At 47.1% G+C, this 20,778-nt stretch overlaps 1 protein-coding gene across 2 annotated transcripts in view; it reads left to right on the forward strand.

Annotated features, from left to right (window-relative positions):
- LOC100123239 (mucin-5AC) overlaps window positions 1–20,042 on the forward strand; it is a 28,166-nt gene extending 8,124 nt beyond the window's left edge. The window contains exons 2-3 of one of the 2 annotated variants that reach the window (XM_031927380.2): window positions 14,405–15,596; window positions 15,681–20,042. In XM_031927380.2, coding sequence (XP_031783240.1) covers window positions 14,405–15,596; window positions 15,681–16,075 — 1,587 coding nt within the window. In that variant the 3' untranslated portion in view covers window positions 16,076–20,042. Of the gene's footprint in view, window positions 1–14,404 lie in introns of both variants that reach the window. The other variant, XM_003424351.5, reaches the window with a different exon arrangement.
- Window positions 20,043–20,778: the final 736 nt, after the last annotated feature.

The raw sequence follows: 20,778 nt of genomic DNA on the forward strand, positions 1-20,778 counted from the left end.
CAAAATGTATTATCTTTTTAAAAAGAGCGAATACCCGCGCGGTGTCGCAAGTCACGAAATAGGTACACATGTGAATAGAAGTACGGCCGCGCGTACACGTAGAATTTCATGGTGAGTTACAGGAATTACACGCTAAATCGAGCGCGTAAAAATAGCCGCTTTCTCAGACGACTTTTATATGCTCCGTCGAAGCAACGTTTTTAAGTATACACTGCGCGCTTTGTTGAATTAAAAATCGAGCGCGCGTAGAAAACTGTATTATACAAAAGTAGAGCGTCGTTGGGGTATTCGCAGAGTTATACAACCAATCCGGATCGATATACACAAACATATGAGCGCATAGCACTCGCGGCAGTCCCGATCCATTTAGAAGCGAAATCGAGATACAAACAAATCTCATGATACCTGTCAAAGCCGCATAATAATTTCGAAACGGAATTACACACATTTCAACGGGAGATCCAATCGACCTCACTCTCTCGCGTAATCTTGTCGAATCATCGGTGTCTCCGCATGTAGGTGATGTCATAGCTATTTCACTTGCGTGTACGTACACAATTAAAAGCTAAATCAGGGCCCGTCGTGTCTTAGCATCGGTCTCGTCGATGTCCAATCCCCGATAAAACGAGATGACCAGGGCGACTGAGGAGGAGGAAAACGGGGCGCGAGCTATTGCGTTCAAGGACGCGGAACACAATGCCGTAATATCGCGTCCGGCAAAAAGGCCCAGGGGCTAGTTCGCGCGCGCAAGCGCAAGAGAGAGAGAGAGTAATACGCCCGGAGAGCGCGGGCGTGGAGCTGTGTACGGCGAGGCGGCCGTTCACCGAGCCTGAGATTGGTTCGCCTAGATGGCTGCTTAGAGAGTTAATGGGCCGTGGAGTTGGTTGCCACCGCCGCGAGAATGTGAATTCGCTTTGAGGGGGTGTGGAGGACTTTGATTTTTTCGCTTCGGCCGTGTGGTTTCGTTGTGTCATATAGTGTAGGACGTGTGTGTGCGGTTGCGTGTGTATTATGATCGAGAAGTATAGCTACGAATTTCTTTGAGTTGAAACAAATAACATTTTTGCGATGATGCACGCAGTTCACTGTCGCCGTGTCGTTCGCGTTACGATGAGTCTCCGAAAGAAATGGGTTCGGCATCTCGGCTTTTACGACTCCTCGAGCATCGAGCGTATATACTTATACTTTCTTCCAGTGAAACTGGGCTAGTCTAGTCCCGAACGCGGAAATGGCTGGGGGAATTGTGTTATGAATCGTTATGGGCGTTCTCTCTTTGTGGTTTTGCTTTTCGCCGGCTCTATGAGATAATTTTAACGAGCAATAATTGAGTACCCCCCCCCCCTAAAGAATTCGTCATACTTACTTCGAGTTTTACCGATGGCTTTGGAGAGGGAGAGGGAAAAAATTATTTCTCCGTTCGAACATTCGTTTAATGTCGTAATACCGGTGTTTAGTGGGAAAACACATTTCGCTGTATCGGCTTTGGAATTCCATAATTCAGCTGGCCGTTCTATTTATGAGCGTAATGAAGTGTCTGGTAGATTTGGAATTTTTGGAACTGTTGGATTTTTCTTGCGATGCTGTAATCCACACCCGCGATATAACAATGGCATATTTTCCAACTATTGCGAGTCAAATGAACGATCTGCGTTGTTATACCGAACGTAATCGAATCGTATACTCTCGATACATTCGAGCGTAATAATTATCGATCCTAACGGCAAAAATGTCAACGATGATCACAATCGCAATCAACGTAGTCCAATAGAATCCGAAGCATATTATAATACAACGTAATAATAACCCAATTACGATTTTTCACTAGACTAGATCGTACAATATCATATACCCATGGAATAAAAGCCTCTTACATTCAAATACATACACACATCTCCGCGCAATAGATTTCTCCGTAGAATATACGGCGATCATGCGCAGGCATTACAAAATATTCGTCATTAAATCGCGGCATGTCCCGCTTGCGCTACACTTTCGTCCCGCGAAAAAATCATCTATCAGTGTACCTCATACACACATCTACGTTGGTCTTTCTCTCACGCTTTATATACACACACAAGTACCGCAATCGAATTAATATTTATCGGCTCGATCGCATTCCACTCCACCCGCAGATATCTCTTACATAAACGCGCTGTATAGCATACACAACGGACTGTTCTCTCAAAAAATCACTCCTCAACCCCTTTTCATCCTCCATAGACTCGCGTATAATGTCTCTCCCGTATACAATATCCACAAATGCCGCCCCTATTTAACGCCCAGATTACATTACGCTCTAGGAAATCGGCGCGCTCGTCATACACACGCACACAGCGACTCTCGCTTTTATTGCACTAATATACGGCGTCGCTTGCTCGCGTGCATTTTTCCCAGTCTCCGTTCTACGCATTGAGAATGAACGCATGCATTGCACGTGTGTCTGTGCGCGAGTGTTTATATGGCTAATACACTGTAGTCCTCGCGTGCGCGAGTGAGCGCGGAGCGGTGAGTTGCCTCGTGGGTGTTTATAGTGTCGTGTGCCGTGGGAACCGGCGAACTATCTCATTGAACGCCGAACCTTCCTATGTACCTATATACAGCTAGATATATAGACTATATAAAGCCAAGCGCGCGCGGTGTGTCTGCGTGCGTCTGTTGGGTATACAAAGGCAGCCAAAAGTTTTGCATAACCAACTGCGGGAGGAGGTATGCCGTGCGGAGAGGAAATAATTTGCTGTTTTATATATGGGATACCGATCGGGTGATAATATTCAAAAGCGTTGCGGGGAACGTTCGTAATGCTGTCTTCTTTTTTTTTATACGATGATGGAATGCAGCTTTTTCGTTTCGCTCTCGGGGTTGTTGCAATTATACGGGTGAATACGTAGGGGAGATAAAAATCCTTTCATTGTTCGCACGAATAGCATCGCATCAAATTTAATAAAACCACTTCGAAGCTAACTTTTGTTCACATCTGTATAAGCGCACACATTCCTCGAAGCACATTGATCAAGCCCGCGCTCTCGTATACACTTAAGCCAACGTGTAAATGCGCATTGCGCTCGCCTCTCCCTATGCACACACACAAGTTACAACATTTGCTCCGCCGCTGGCATACGTGTACATACAACGTGTGTCGCTCGTCCTTTGGAAGGAAGAGGTGTGTCGTTTATCCACGCGTGTACAGCTCCTCTCGATAACGACGCAGAGACAATGATATTCTCCGAAGCGCGTAACACTATTCCGGGTAATTGCAACCGTGTCGATGCGAGATCTCCTCGCTAATTGAACGACCTGCTGCGATGTGCACTCCGTGGGTTTCCTTTTCTAGCCTTTCCCATATCACCTTCGGCTTCGTCAGTCGAGCGATTTTTTTCGCCAATTTTTCTTTCTCAGGTTGTTAAACTTTACGAGCGTCGTCCTGCGGAGGCAATAAATTTTCGAGTGTGATGTATGTATGTGTGTTTAATTGAATTTTCACTTGATTGCCTGGATGCGGCGATTTTTCCGCGCTAATTCAATTAGCGCTCACCGATTCGTTGTTTGTCGAGAGGATTCGTGTAATTGTTTGGATTTACGAGGTTTGTAATTTTATACTTTCTGTCGACGTATAATATCGATTTATAAAAACGACAGCCGTCTGACCCAGTCCAACTTTTGTCTACTCTATAGGTTCGTACGACCCAACCGAAACCCAGCCCACTCTCGCCGTAAAAGTTAATACTCTCCTCGGTTCCGCGACAAAAAACGCCCAAATGCACAGACACAAAGCAATAAGAATTAAAATTCTCCGAGTTAGCCGCGACCGCCTAAATCCACGATTTCCAAACTCCAGTGCGCCCACCCTCGGCGTCGCGCGGTGTTCGTAGAAATAATGCATCCATTATTTGCGAAACTGCATATTTCACCGAGCTCTCTCGCGCGCGCGCAATTATCCAAGATCGTTCTTCAAAAAAGAGCTGCATTCCCTTCTGGTGCAAATTGGCTGCGCGCGCTGTATGCAGCCGCTATAAGCATTGCTTTTTAATTGTCCGACACATCGATTGCGCCATCAGCGCACGCTCGCGCATTGCTCCCAAAAAAGGTGCAAAAATTAAGCCGCTCTGCACATAACGAGCTTTCCAGGAAACCGACCCGTTTAAACCGTCGAATGTTCCCTCGCGCGCGCTCACGCGAAGGCAATATAATCGAAATACCTGCCGTCTGCTGTACTTGGCGTTCGTCTAAACTATTCTCTCTTTGGATATATATGTACGTCGAGGAACAATGGGCGCATACACGAGAAAATTGCCATTCGGCGCAAGGGCAGGTGTCCCGCCGAACTGTGCAGCCGCATACCGCTCGGTTTCTTGAACTCCTAACGCGCCTGCGATGTCGACGTACGTCTTTGACTCACTCACTCTCTATCGAGCTCTCTCGTTATACACTTATTCGCGTATGCTTATGTACACGCGAGCTCGTCTTATTCGGGCCTAATTAGGCGCCGCGTTAGAATTCCTCGCGGCTCGTGTGTAGGTACACCTTTCGCGTCGCGCAGCTTTTCGTAATTCGCGCGCCAAGTGTGTGCGTGTGTCTATTTTTCCTGTTTGTATGTAGAAGGTGCAGAGCGTGAAATTTCCGCGCAATGAGATACGGAGGTGTCTTTTTTTCTTCCGCGTTCTCGCTGACTTTTTCTGGTGCTAATATACGCGTATGTTTGAATTCGATGCTAATGCGGGAGTTTAAGTGGTCTTTTATTGGTGTAAACAATTTTATGGAATCTCGAGGGGTATACATGTGTGTGGCGGTTGTGTGCAGATTTTTTCTGTCGAGTATCAAAATTGCACAAGCTCGTGAGTCACGCCTATTATTTCTCATATAAGATGCAAAATAATGTTTATCATTCTATACGCAACATCCGGCGGTACTGTAGATAGCTGACGTCGTATGCATTGTGTGCTCATTTTTTGACCACCTGAATAAGTCGATAACTGTAGATTACACGCTCTTTTATCTTACCTATTTTTAACGCGACGATCCGATGCATACCCCGCGCTTTTCCCATTCGCGAATCAAGTCAACGACATGCCAAGAGGTTGCCGTCTCAGTAAGTAATCGTCCTGGGAAATCGTATTATGAGCGCGTCGAAAGATCGACGACTTTCTCGCTTCGCACGTATGGGCGTGCAACCTCACGAAATTTCTCACTCCTGCTGAGGTTTCTTCTTCTCCTACTCCTCTGCTTCTGGAGCACATAGCGTTGAAAGCGAGATCGCGCGCACAATGAGTGAAATGGCCTTATATTCTGTGCGCCGATGCGTCTCTCACGTTCTTTGTTATGTTGTTCAGGAAGAAGATCACTGTTCCTTTGTCCGCTGTCGCGCGGGAGATGCAAGCTTTTTACTCTTTTTTTGTCGTTTACGACACGGACGACGAGTTCTTTTCGCGAGGATTTATGGATGCTGTTTACGAGCGTCATCCGTTTGTTGGTTTATTCGGGATGAATCACTCGTATACGGTTGCATACACGTGTGGCTTCATGATGGGAACGAGTGTGTTGGGAACGTCGAGAAAAAAGTAAAAGTACGCACGGTAACGTTATTAAATTGAATTTCCGGCTTGGCAAAAAACAAGGACATTTAACTCTTTAAATTATACGCATGTATTCGCTCGTTTAGCTATATACGGTGGGCTCGTGCGTAGGAGAGAGATAGTGAACTTGGTTACACCACTTTACATATAAAACATTTACGGTCCGGCTATATAATCGCAATCCCGATAAAAACAACAGTTTTCCACGCTGAAGAAATGTATGTTTAATGGAAAGTAGATGTTGTATGACTAAAGCGATTGTCTGTATATACACTGTGCTGCAGCTGCGTTGAACTGCGGAAAAAGCCACTTATGTCCCATATTTGCTTCCGTTCTCTCTCCCTATGCGCAATCTTATCCGAACGCGCGTTCTTCTCTCTCTTCCCCTTTTTTTACCGATCGTAGGCGCAATTATACACGCGCTCGACAATGCGTCGCCGCGACGTTTTTGCTCATGAATACATAGCGTCGAACTTTCGTCACCATATACCCGTCGAAAGGGGAAAAGAAAAGCGAGAGACACAGGAGCTTTTGTGCGACGCATACGCTTGTGTTCTCCGGTAGTCACCTTTCAACGCGCCTGAGTTTTCAATTTGCAATGTAAAAACGCTATTCTCTCGTTGCGCTTCATCTCTTTCTCCTTTTCTCTTCTCTCTCACTCTATAGAGGGAGTTACTTCATTCTTCGTCGCGTGGTGTCTTTGTGTACTGAATTTTCAGCTGATTATGTGCTTAGACAACGAGTTTAAACGCGCTTGTTATACAGCAGAGTCTCGTTGTCAAAGCGAGGCGTGAAGGAACATTTTTTAAAAGCACACCTCGATAATGATATACTACCCGGCGAGTAACTAGCTTCGCGAGCTTTACAAATTGCGCGGAAAATTAAATGGATTTTAACGCGTGTGTATACATATAGAAATTGCTTAAAATATATTATCCTGAAAACGGTGCGTTTGTTGGAAATTATTATCACTCTCTCGTATGTTCCCAAGTATAAAAGCAGACATAACGACTCTTGCCGATTTCTCAGAAGTTTCTAGCACATAACATTCAAATGAGTGGATATTTATAAACTAATGCCTGTATCAGATCTCACGTGCTAATACATATAAATGCATCCCAACACACTTCGCTTCGCAATTAACGATCGGCGCGAGCTGCAACCTTGCCATCATTTATACACGCATCTGTAAACATTTCCCCGCGAGTTTTCCCACGATTAATTATACAAACTCGCCTCCTATCTTCAGAAGCAAGCCCGCGAATATAGACCACTATTGCAAAAAAATCTATACATATAACGCCAACCGTTCGCATAAATCCAGCTTAAAGAAAATATCTCTATTCGCAATTTCACCTCTCGAGCGCTGGTTAAAATTAAAGCCGCTTCCAATATCCCCGCAGCGTTTCTTCCGCTCAATCATCCCGTGCACAACAGTCCCCTCGACCATCTCGAAGCGGAAAAATCTTTCTCGGACAACGACTTCGCTCACATCGCTGCAGTTACTTTCATTACTCAATCTCATTACCGATCGGGCGCGTCGTCATCGTCGCATACTCGCTTGAGCCGCGTATAAATAAAGTCATCGAAGAAATCGAAAGGCGCGCGCTTTCCCTCGTCGATATCCACGTCGGAGCCACGTGCGCAGCTGCCAGAAGGAGAGCAGAGAGTGTATGGTATGGAAGAAAAAATAGCTCGCAATTTCCATTCGCGCGCGCGCGCAACTACTTCCGCGCGCGCGGCGTAATTTAAACTCTCCGTGGCGGCGGCGCTTGCGCGGCTTATAATCCTTGATTTCACGAAGGTCATTACTCTCCGTCGGCAAGGTTGCGCGCATAAGAAGAAAACGGGCGCGCCGCCAACGGAATCACGCGCTCTTCGTGGTAATGGCAGCGCGCGCGCGAATATTAAATCGTCCGTACGTGTGTACGCGCGTTTCTCCTCTGATGCAGTAGTAGTGTGTGTGAGAGAATTAGTGCCAATTGACCGCGAAAAACGAAGGAGGTTGATTTTTTGTTTTTGGTGCGAATGTTGCCGAGAGGGAGAGTGTGTGGGTGGGTGGTGTAGGTTGTTGGTTTGGTGTCGAATGGTTTCACTTTCGATTTCTTGATGCGCTTTATTTGTAGTATAGCACGGAAGAGGAATAAATTTGAATCGTTGAGTAAGGTGACAGTAGGTGTAACGGTTTATACTTGGATTAGAAATAAGTTGAATAAACTTAGCGGTTCTTCGGAATGATTTCCTCGATGAAAGTGCGAATTTTTGAACCATCAGTTTCTCCAAGTGTATAGTCTGACTTGGCCCGACCGTTATCTACTAAATAACAGTAATTATCCTTATTTTCATCCACAGCAAAAATTGCACTGAATGTGAAGGGCGGCTTTGTTACATAAAATCCATATTCAAACTTTTTCTCCAATCTAAATTGAAATATTGCTGGCCACCAGACCACATACCCATAAGTGAAGGGCAGTGCAACCGGTAACTTTATTTACTAAATAAAGTCGGCAGACTTTTAAATTCCGTTAATCGCGTTCGAACGTTGCGCACTCGAAACTGACCCACATGCGCTGAACTGCACCAAGTTCGATGCACTCCGTTTGGTGTGGTCCAATCAAGTTCTTGGTTTGTTTTTCCGCTCGCGAGATCGAAGAGAGTTAAAACGAGTCAGTGGCTGGAATAATTTTCGAAGGGATAATGGTGCGACGTAGAATCACGAGAACGGAAGGAATAACCGCTGCAAACGAGATCGTTTCTTTCTCATTTTAGGAAGACCTTTACGTAAGACGAATTTCGAAAAAAAAAATGACAGGGAGTTTTTCGAATGACAGATGATAAGGAGGCTTTCACCCGTTGTTTTATTTTTTCTTCTGGCGTTTGAAATCGCTAAATCATTGTATAAGAGCAAGGTTTACATCAATTTATATATTTCCATATAGAAATCACTTATAATATATCTCCAGATACGAGTCGGTAGCCATATAGAAAACGAACGCGAGATAAAAATGATTTGCCTATAATCAAGCGTGTATTAAAGCAGTCGGCGAAGCGTCATTTTTATATCTAAAATAGCGGTATAAAATAAACGATACAACAACGCACACACGTGAGCCGAATAAATTGTAATCCGTTAATCAACGCGGCACAAAAAGCCATTCCCCTAAAATTCTCAGAGCATATAATGGCCTGCGCTAGCACGCGGGCATAATCTAGCATCGGATTTCTATTTAATCAAACAAAAGAAATCATAAGCAAAAATCTCCCCGTTCATTACGGTCCCGATCAAAGCCGCCGGACGAAAGTCCTGGAAAAGCCGCGGCATATAAGAGCTATACCAATTAATTCGCTGCTCTCTCATAATATACAACAAAGTCTCTATACTTTTCACGGCGACTGTGTATGCACACAGTGTTTGGTCGGTAGCTCCTTAAACTCGCTCTGCAGCGGCTGCAGAGACTCTGTCGTTCTCTTTCACTGGCGCTCGCTCTCGAATTTCACATGTGCACTCGTTATGTGTGTACAGTTCTCGGCACAAGGCAACGGCCGTTATATAGAAGTCGACGAGGCGTGGTGTGTATTATACAGTCGTATGTGCCATAGATCCCTTGCGGCTCGCGCCTCTCACTGCAGCAGCAGCAGGCTGCATGTTATACTACCGATCAAAAGTATTTTGGAATCGATGGATTTCAAATCGGATCGGCCTTCTCCCATAACTTAAACTTTACGGCTTTAAATAATAAAATTTATAACGCGTAACCAGAACATGCAATACAGATCATCGTAGATCCTCCAAAGAGGCGCAAAACGTCCAATCCATCGAAACACATTTACCGATTATCGCACAACTGGGCCAGCGCTCCTTCGAGCCTTCGTTGCACACAAACCCACATATAGCGCGCGCGACTGCCTTGAGCGTCACGATTTTCCGAGCCGTAAAGTTATTAGCCCGTGTGTGTGTATAAGCGCAGCCGCGAGAACTGACGGAGAATGAAAAATCGGTTGGGTTTCCGCGAGCGCGGGCGCGGGAGTATATATATATATAGTATATGGTAGCGCGCAATCGCGCGAAAATCTCGCGGCGATATTTCGCATCGATACGGCAAAAGGCGACGCCGACCCTGGCCACCTTATTCCGAGGGCGATATATTTCATTTCTTTTGTACTTATACTGCAGGCACGATTGCGTCGCAGACTATGTCAATGCGAGATAGAGATTTACTTTTTTTGCTTAGGCCTGTGATGAATGCGCTGCTGGTTTCTCACAGACACTTTGATGAGTTATTCGGAGTGTTACGATACACGTGTCATAAAGGTAAATTCAACGCGTGATCGACATCAAGATAATATTCGGAAAATCTGCTGGAGGAATGCCATAAACGCATGGAAATCATAATTCCGCGGATGCCGACGTTCAAATGGAAATTCGCGGATACTGTCGAAATTGAAATTTGAAATGCTCCTGCGCACTCGCATGATTATAGCTTCAAAGCTGCGCGCGCGGGATAAACCGATTTCATCAAAGAACTTTCACGAAATACAAAACATATAAAGGCCTTTCGACGCTCGTAACGCACAAACAAACGAGTTGTGAGATTCGTTTTACTTCGATTATCGCGCGTAGTTTTAGAGAAAATTATACGATTTAGCGAGCATTATTTGAAAGCACCTCGAATATGGGCATATAACTCGGTAGTTACATTTCCATTGACCGTATACATGTATGCATATTATATGCTCTTGCGAAATAACGCTAGAACGCGATGCGAATTATCGCTATATCTTACGACTAATATACACGAGGTGAGAAAAATTGCGAGAAAATTACGGCGATGAAAAAAAAAATCAAGTCCATTATTATCGAAAGTTGCGTTCTTGTATCGGGGTAAACGAATCGAAAGCAATATTTTCCGCTAATTGATATCCATTCATAGCGTTATAATAGAATAAAAATCGTAATTCTAACGAGCCGCCTGCTGCAGCGCGTTCAGCTCGTAGACACGTGTGTATAGCGACAAAGGAAAACGGCTACATGGTGTATAGAGTTTCCGAGCTCTTGAACAAATCCGCGCGTGTAAGCTACACCGACGGTAATAAGAAGTGACAAGATTTAGTAAGCCGAATTTCATTTTCTCACAGGTCTTGTGTTTGATACTAGCGTAAATTCGTTCGCGGATTATTATAACCGCGATGTTTACACTCGCCGCGAAACGATTCCTCCGTTAATTTATATATCGAGAGCATAAAGCGGGCATTAAACAAAACGCCCGCGAAATTGGCAACGTTAATTAAAAATAACGAGCCGTATAACATCGGGCTAAACGCCGGGTGAAATAACGGGGTAATTGGCCTAATTAAATTAACGAGCCAAGAATACCAAAGAGAATTACGCAGGGAGATCGGTATAACACCGATGCTCCCCTCGCGCGGCAGCATCTTCCGTCCCGATACCCATCGTCGATCCTTCTACTCGGCTTTTCTTCGCAGGCCTCAAAACCGCATCGTGGTATCATCCTCACCGCAAGAAAGTAAAAGTCCTGTGAAAAGTGACAGTGGACTGCGCTCATATAACGGTACGATTTCCAGCGCTCGACGCTACACTGACCGACAGCGCGTTCGCTGCAAAGTGTATATCTATATACACACCACGTCGAGAGAGTCGCTTTTATATATCTATATACACGTATATAATCCACGCCGAGAGCGAGAGAGCCGGCGGCGGCACGGAGCTGCAGATTTTTCAAGCGCGACGGTTCAAGGAGACCGAGGCGAACGCGGGCCCGAGTTACGACGCTCTGAATCTAAATCTCACGGTAGGCCGACTCGCTCGACTACGTACTGTATATACACATACACGTGCACACACAAGAGTCTGCAGGATTCGGGTCAGCGGTTGCGCAAGTATCGCAGCCTCCCTGATCGCGCGCAGGGCGTTCCCACCGTCCATTTTACCGGAAGTCCTGATCGATGCAGGAGACGCACTGGTCGTCTTTGCGAAATTCTGAGAGAGTGTGCGACCGAAAAAATCGGTTGTGTGATCGTGATTGACGCCGATAATTGGCTGTGTGTACGGGCACAGTGAGAGAGCTGCCGATACTCTCATCTCTCGTGGGAGCAGCCGATTTTTCGATCGGTTCGCCTTTGTGACGCGAGAGTGCAGAGCGCGTGTGCGTCTTTGCCGCGCACGGCTTTCTGATAGTCATGGTTTTGTTAGCTCGAAGTATGTGATATTCGCTTGTTCGTTCCTTGGCTTTATCTCTCGTTCTTTCTCTCTCGGGAGGCCTCTGATTAATGTGATTTATATTGAGAATTGGGATAGGTGCGCGCGTGTGTCTCGCGGTTGCAAAATTCGCTGCGCGCGAAATCGTTCTCACATTGATAGCGGCATTGTTGAGGGTGTAGTATTTTTCTGTGATAAATTGATCCCCAGGGAGAAGGAGAGAGAGAGAGAGAGAGAGAGAGAGAGAGAGAGAGAGAGAGAGAGAGAGAGAGAGAAAGGTTGTACTCCAGAAAATGCAATTATCAGCACTGCTTTCTCCGAGCTCATTAATTATAATGCGCAGCCTTGAAGAATCTTTTTTCGGCGGAGAGTCATTACTGCTCGGTGTGCAGCGGCGGTCTGGCACACGTAATCCGCATACACACTTGGCTTTCGCATCAATCTCATTATTGCACCACGCTGCATCTTAATAATCCCGAGTGTTTTACAGGTGCATGTCTCTGTAACATTCCGCTGCATATCATTATATACACAGGGAGAAAAGAATAACTATGTGATATGGACTGATTATTCCTCCTGTAAACAAAAATAAAATCCGCATGCTCATCTAGAGTTATTAGCAACGGAAATTTCAAGATCGCCCATTAGATAGAAAGCTATCATTTCCTCAACTCACCTACTGTACATTTCGGTTCAACCGAAAATCGCTCGCTCTCCTTGTAACGCCACGCAACTCTCACATCTCGCGCGCACACACACAGTCTCGTGCACTTCAATTATACAAAATCGTTCCCAATTTCCAAAAAACTTTCGAAACTCGATTATACCAAGCCCGTGCTTCGCGCACCACCCATCATTACAATCCCCGACAGCAGCGCAAGAAACTAATCGATCTCCCCGTACGAAACAACAGTCACGGTACATTTACAGCCGACCTTCCTATTTCCTGAAATACGAAACCCAATCGCGAATGTCACGAGTCCAAGCATTACATCAGCCATCGATAGGATCGTTCGCGAATTCGATTCGATTAGCCAAGGTTGCAGCTGCAGCAGCAGCCGGAGCTTCCGATTTACGTGGGTGCGGTCGCAGACGAGAAATGAAACGTGAGAGCGCGAGCGCATTATGCAGCTAGCCGCGGGTTCAGCGATCCGAGAAACCTACTCTCACTCTCTCGCGAGCGTGAAAAGTCGAGCGACTTAGGACTGGAATGAGAGCTGCGAGGATTTGCTGCAGGGGCGTTATCGATGGGCTTCGAAGCGGAAATTTCTGTCGAGTGACTGCTTTGTTTCGTGTCAAGTTCGATTGATTTCGCACTCACTGGCCGCGCATTTGGTTAATATGGACGCGAAGTTTCAATGGTTTATTGTTCACGGGGTTGGATATTTCTGAGACAGTCGTTGGGGAGATAATGGCTGGACACTCGATGTGGTTGCAGAGGATAAAAAGAGGCTGGCTGCGAAGGTTGCTTGCTTTATTAACTGTAGATGTTATTTTTTGCGCTTGTCGGACGAATCCGTGTATAAATCACTGGTTTGACGATTTAATTGGTTTATCCGACGATCACTTTATCAGCCGAGAAAAGTGGTTTCCACGTCGAGAGAGTCGCAGGCGTAGTAATATCCAATAAGGAGATGATGAACGATCTACAAATATGAACATAGTCGATTTCTCTAAGTTTCTGCTCAAACAGAAAGCGAAATTGCCCGAAGAAAGTTTTCAATTAATGACGCGATACGCAGGCAGAAGTATCCCTGCGCCAACATTATACCCCTGGCGATTTCGCTTATCAAGCGACTAATAATTCTATTCTTGTTTTCATCATATAAAACACTCATTATCCTCAAAACTATCGAAATTACTTTCCGGTAAAAAAAAGCGAACGACAGCTCGGGTGATGGACAGCCTTACACTTCAAAGCGGCGTAATTTTTACCCGATCGCACACGAGTCGCGGCGTTTCTAGCATCTCGTATTACCCGCTCGACAGCCGGCTCGTTTGTCCCGACAACGTGCTCCCAGAGCAGAGACGTGTCGCGAGTGCGTAATGCTCCCGCCCTTTTCATCGGATCGCGACTGAGGTGACTGCGAAAGCGGCGGCGGTTCGCTCAAGAGTTTGTCGCGATGACGAGGGATGAATAGAGAGCCGGACTTTTATGGCCGTTGGGCAACGCACGCCGTTGACTACCGCGATTTTAGCCGTTAATTACGCGCCACCATTAATCTCTTGCAAAAATTAACGTCGAGAGAGAACGCTTTTCTGATCGCCGCTAACCGTATTTCGTGTATGTGTGCATGGTAATGATGCATTGTTGCAGTGGGCCTAATTGTGCCAGAGCCGCGCGCGGAAAGTCCGCCGGCCAACAATGAAATTTTCGCTCTAACAAGGCACTGGACACACTCGCGAGTTGTTTACTGCCCGCGCGGGCTCGAGGGTGATTACCGTTAGCTTTTTTTTGTGTAAATCGAGCGTCGTTAACTCGCGGTAATGATTATAATCATCGCTTAAGTACACGAGTAATGATCATTGCCGAATGCCGGGAGGTGTGTTGTGTTACCTTGCCTCGAACTTATCATAATCAATAGGGCAGAATACTGATGAACCTTTCGTTTTCCAGCTGGTCCCAGCATGTCTGCTGGTCCTCGCGCAGGCGAGACGAGTCCAGCTGCGGGCCCGACCTCAGGAGCCCCAGATCTACTACGAGGAGGATGAGGAGGCCCAACCAGCCGAGGTCGACGACTATGCATCGCAGATAGCCTACCAGCCGCGCACGAGGGCGCTCCCGTCGCCCCGCTCTAAGGACAACCTCTCCGGGTCTAAGGTACCTCCGGTCCAGACGATCCGAAACTACAACAAGGTCAACGACGACGGCTCCTTCACCTTTGGATACGAGGCCGCCGATGGCTCGTTCAAGGAAGAGACCCGTGGTACCGACTGCGTCGTCCGTGGCAAGTACGGCTACGTCGACCCCGACGGTAACAAGCGTGAGTTCACCTACGTCTCAGGCAACCCCTGCGACCCGAACGCACCCAAGGACGACGATGACGACGACCTCGCGAAGAGCAAGCAGGAGCCCGACGATGTGAGCGGTCCAGCCAACTACCCGTCCGTGAAGCCCGTACCCAGACCTGTGAGACCGAACTACCCCACGACGACTCCCAGGGCGCCAACCACCATCTTCCAGACCGAGTACCAGCTCGACGACGACGCCAGCCAGGAGCTCGAAGAGGAGGCCAAACCCCAGCAGCTACGGCCCAGCGCCTTCCGTAGACCCCAGTACGTCCAGGTCGCGGCCGAACCCTCGTCCCCTCTGTACCAACCCGCACCCACAACCAGCCCCAGCCAGTACCGCCTAGCCTCTACCGCGTCTGCACCTCGCTACCACTCGGCAACGACTCCCGCGCCTGTGCGACAGTCCAGCTTCTACTACCAGCCCGTGGAGAGCAGCACCCGCGCCGCGGTGACCGCCGCCCGAGCGAGACCCCAGTCCGTGGCCATCACCCCCCGACCCCACGTGGCCCAGGTGGCCGCGCAGTACGTATCACCCAGCAGCACCGAGAGGCCCGGAGTCGTGTTCGCGCCCCGCACCATCACCCCTGTTCACTCCAGCACCACGGCCACACCGCCCAGCCAGCACCTTGACTTCGCCGCGGAGCTCGAGCGCTACGTCAACTCGGTTGGCAGCTCGACGCCCCGACCCCAGGTAGTTCAGTCGCCCAAGTACGTGAAGGCCGCGGCCTCCCCGGCCCCAGCCCAAGCCCGCCCCGATCCCATCTACCAGTCCGAGCTGGTTTACGATCCCGCGACCGGTCAGTACAACACTCAGCTCTATCAGACTCTGCCGCAAACGCTCGGCGATTTCAGCCTCAGTCACAAGCTCCAACCGTTCATAGCCTCGCAGCAGCAGCAGCTGGTGGGCCTGCAGCAGAGCCCGATCTACCGGCAGGCGGCCTCGGTGCCCCAGCCGGCCCAGCAGCCCTCCCGCCAGCAGCTCCCACAGGCCCAGGAAGCCATCTACAGGAAGCAGCAGCAGCAGCTGCTCCAGCAGTCGCAGCAGCTCTACGCGCAGCAGCAGCGCAGGCAGCAACAGCCTTCCGGAGGCCACCCCCAGCAGCAGCAACAGCAGCAACAGCAGCCACCCCAGAGGCTCCATCTGCTGCAGGACCCCCACCACCGGGAGGGCCAGAACTTCTACTACATCTCGTCGGCTCGGGAGCCCCAGCAGGCTGGACCCATCTCCCTTGGACAGATCGACCAGTTCCTGCGCGGTGGCCACAACAACTTCTGAGGATAAGCTGATGAGCTAGCAACTGCTTCTCTCGCTACTGCGTTTGAGGTGTTATATCGAGTCACTCCATCCGAAGCCAATTCAAACCCCGTCCTTCCCCCCACGCTATTATTTTGCAACCGCTCGCTCGCCCCTTACTCATCCCCGTGTGACCAACTAGAATCCTCTGACCCACGCAAGCGTGTCTCTGTTCTCTCTCCTGCCCTCTGCTGGGCTACTTTCGCATTTCTTCCCCCGCTGCTGCTGCCGCTGCTTTGCTAAGCTACTGCTGCTGCTGTAGAAGAGATAAATGGACGGCGATGTATTTATAGGCCTATTACTGCATAGAGGCTGATAGATGAATGGTTAATCGATGACTGCGCGAGCTTTCATAACGAAGATAATGATATCACATTGTTGATGGCAGAATCGAGGTTGAAACGAAAAACTACGTTGACGATTCGTTGACCCACATGATTTATTGCGAACCTTCGCTCTCGCATTCATCCGTCAGCATTGTGTACTATTCATTTTATCTAAGATTGGAAAATCCCGTCCGTGATAGAAAATACCGTAGAGCCCTTTGCGAGACCGGCAGCGTCTGCGGCTTTGCTCTACACGCGTCGACCGTCAGCCTTGGCTCGTAGTCATCTAGAGTGAAAAGCAAAACAAACGCTGGGAAAGGAAAAGTGCACGCTCGCGAGTTGAATTCTAATGCGCGCGCAATGAAAATTCTCGATCACAGATCGGACTTTCGATCGCGATTGTGTGTCCGGCGCGAAAAGTGAAATCGTCGCGAGAAGAGAAACGCACGTGGGAGGGCCGAGATACGTCAAAATTGAGACTAGCTGTACAAGTAGTGCTTGCTTTGCTTATACGCTTGTTCTTTTTTTTGTTGCATTTAAGTTAACGACGCTAAAATATTTAGAGCGATCGCGGTTTTATACTGTTGCCACATCAAAAAATTGCTGAAAATTGCAGGTGCCTCGGGAATTTTTGTTAAATTTTCGGTAAATAAAGACAAGTACACACAGCCGACGCGATAATAATAGCCGGCACTTTGCAGATTTCACAGAGCTCGACTCGCTTAGAAAAAAAACTCAACACCGAGCTAAAAATTCCTCTCTCGGAATTCGAACGCTTTCATAAAACACCCGAGTTAAAAGCATCGCGAAACATCAAACGGACATTGCCGATCGATCGATCGATCGATCTTTCGCCCTTTCTCTCATAGTCGATCGCTCGCTCGGTATACATATCTTTTCTTCCTCGAAAGCCAGGTTTGGTCGTGCGCGAGTGCGCGGGTGAAAGCCCCCCTCTGACGCAATGCTCTCGCACTGCACGCATGTACGGGAGCACACGCGAGAGATCAATTACCATGACGATATTCCCGCCGATCGAGTTCGATCTCCGCGGGACCGTTACTTCATCATATAAGACCGTTTTTGTCCGCGTCCACGGCTAATTCGCGGAATTTTCGCGGTGTTGCGCAAATCCCTAGCGATTTTCGATCGAACAACGGAACCGCGTGACCGCGGGGAAAGCTGCTGGTTATTGTAATTCTAATGGAGATCGTTAGGTGAGGGGAATTCGTTTGATCGAAGTAAACATTGACGTTGATCGCGAGCAAAAAGGAAATTCTACCGAGCGACTTTTCAAAACCGAGACCAAAAGGACAGGACTATAGGAGAAAAAAAAATCATCGTCCGCGCGCGCTACTTTAGAAAGTCCGCGTTCGAGTTACCGGAAAACTATGCGCGAGTGAAATCTCACGTTGGCTCTTGTTTCACCGAAAAAAGAGGAAACCGAGTGCAGAGGAACCGAAGAAATCAGGCCTCTACTTACACGCATCTCTCCGCCGAGATAACCATCGATTTCGCGTATCTGTGCAAAGGTCAGTCGTGCTCCAGAAAAGTTGAGGGAATCCCTCCGCTTCACTCTTCTCTCTCTCTCTCTCTCTCTCTCTCTCTCTCTCTCTCTCTCACTCTTACTCTCGCGCATATCCACTGTGCGGGAATCGACCATAGCAGAGAGATCCGATCGCGGCGCTCTTACACGTCTATACAGTTACGCAAGCGGTCGCTCGAGCGCGCACTCATGCAGGCCAAAATGATTTTACACGGAGCTCACGTGTGTATGTGCGTGTGTGTGTACCTCTGGGCTGTGCTCGAGAGCGAGTCTGCGCCGTCGGTTTATCTGTATCTACGTTATACGCTCGCGAGGGAGAGAGATTTAATACTTTTGCAGCGGTCGATATAATTTTATTCGCGGTTATATAAACAAACGTGTATACGGTGGGGAAGAATTATTTGTACTGTTAGCCGCGCGGTTAAAAGAGAACAATTGCCCGGCTTGCGTATGGAAAAAGAGGAGAAATGCGGAGGAACTTTCGTTTTTGATCGGACGCAAAAATCTTCATGTATTTGGGTACGTACGTGTTCGTGGCGAAATTTACGAGTAGCGACTGATGGAAAAATTAGAATGTATAGCTATATACACAAACCGGTTGCAGAATATACATTGGATTCTTTATTTCTTCATTTTCCGATATCGTTCAGAGATCGAGCGCGCTCGAAAATTTCGTCACCCGCACTATGCAGTCGTATGTGTATCGATCTCAAAAATCGAAAAGTACCTCTTGCTCCATCCAAAACGACACGTCCCATTCTTCCCTCGGAAAAATCACACGATCAACGTGTCAAAAGTCAGAGCAGCGCGGCTATTTCGCAAACGGGAACATTTGCATGGGACTTTCAAAATTATCATACACTTCTCCGCGCTTCCGATCGTCCTACAACAGCGGCAGCACAATACGCGCCGTTCACCGTGTAACGCGTCCTGTTCGAGCGAGAGTTTTGCGGTCGCGCGCGTGCACTTTACTTTCATTGGCGCGTATATTATGCCGAGCGAAACGCTGTACGTATGGCATTCTACTTGTGCGTTCGCGTGAGCGAAGCGAGTTTCGCTTTCCGCGTGTGCGAGGCGCAAAGCCGCAGAGCCCCGGGATTTTCTTTCCAGAAGGAGGAAGAGAAAAAATTGATAGAGTGGAGATTATTCGGAGGAAATCGCGGTGACGATGGATCAGCCGTTGATTGACTGCTGGATTTTGTATGTGCTTTCTTTAAATTGTTCGAGAAATATTCGAATTTATAAATAGCGAAGCGTAAAGTTGAAGAATCCTCGTCAGCGCGAATTTCGACGATTTTTGGTGAGAAATGTACTTTTTCCCCCAAGACGAATGTATAAGCGCGACGTTGCCACAAGGCGCGTCGACGTGATTCCCTCTTTATCATAATTGTATACTTTATTTATACACGCGTACATTACTTTTATGTAAATCGTACTGGCGATTTCATCCGAGATCGGACTTGCTTCATGGCTGTATATTCGTTTCTATTTTAATACCAATTTTTATGGTCTGACGAAATTATATCAAAATTACGAGTTTTAATGTTTTATATAGTACGTAGTTGGTGTGAGATTTCATCGGGAATCGCCGGTACGCATAAGTCAATGCCTTGTATTGCGACACTGATGGATCAAATATGATGATGATTTTTTTTTTGTAAGAGCGTACATACAGAGGATGGAATAATTAAGTTTTATTTTTATATTATATTTTTTGCCCGTCAAGTGCTCGACATCCATCGAACGCCACGTCGTATGCACCGCATACGGCTGTAATCGACTTTGGGCGGTCCATTCTGTACATACAAATATATCTTATTATTATTATTATTACTATACGAAATATGGCCTAAGTTTAAAATTGTACTTTTAACTAGCGAGAAAGAGAGATAATTTTTTGAAATTATATCGAGATTACCAACCATCACTCTTCATCACACACACACACACACTCAATTATAACTATGATTAATTATTATTATGGATAATCGAGATTACTTCGTTATAGTTATTATTTTTATACTGTTTGGAAGTTTACGATCGTGAAATAAAAAAAAATGAGAAATAATGAAACACGTTACGACGAGAGAGTCATGATCGATGCCTTTATTACACCTCTCATCCATCCGAAATATACTTTGGGATCCACACTGTGTAGTATGCGCGACAACTTTACGACTTCGACTCTCGCGGGTAATTTCTCAACAGACGGCGCGCTCGTAAAATCGCGACGAGCCGCCTCGGGTCCCCATCAGTGGCCGGAATGCAAAGTAAGTATACATGGATTGGCCTATACTGCGATGTCAGCCAAGCTTGTTCCGCGGACGCGATTGACGAAATATTCCGTTATGACGCTGGAGAAGCCATTGTTTTTTCGAGAGCCTGTGGGACTGCGGGGCTTTCTTTATTACTTCAATTATTGTTGCGGCCGAGGATTTCCAACTCGGTTGACGGCGAAAAGTTACGTGCGCAGACGATAGGCTTGGGAATCGTCCGATGATGTATTCTAAACACGATGCACGCATCCGATCTCTGAAATAAGATTTAGGTGGATCGTTTCAAAATTATTAGCATGACGCTCGTTGTGCTCGACGTTTCTCAATGTTTACGAAAAGCTTTGAACGGAGAGTATATACGTAAATTATACAGAAAATGTGCTATGGATAAGAATATTTCAAATGGACTGTTACGAGGTGTATTGGATATTTTCGCAATGCGGTTGACTTATTTTCATCCTTATGGAATAACGACCGCTAAGGTCGTCTCAGATGTAGACATGCGCGAATTTCGTACACCCTGAACGATCGTAAATAATA

The sequence above is a fragment of the Nasonia vitripennis genome, chromosome 3 (assembly GCF_009193385.2).
Source record: "Nasonia vitripennis strain AsymCx chromosome 3, Nvit_psr_1.1, whole genome shotgun sequence".
Classification (NCBI taxonomy): Eukaryota; Metazoa; Arthropoda; class Insecta; order Hymenoptera; family Pteromalidae; genus Nasonia; species Nasonia vitripennis.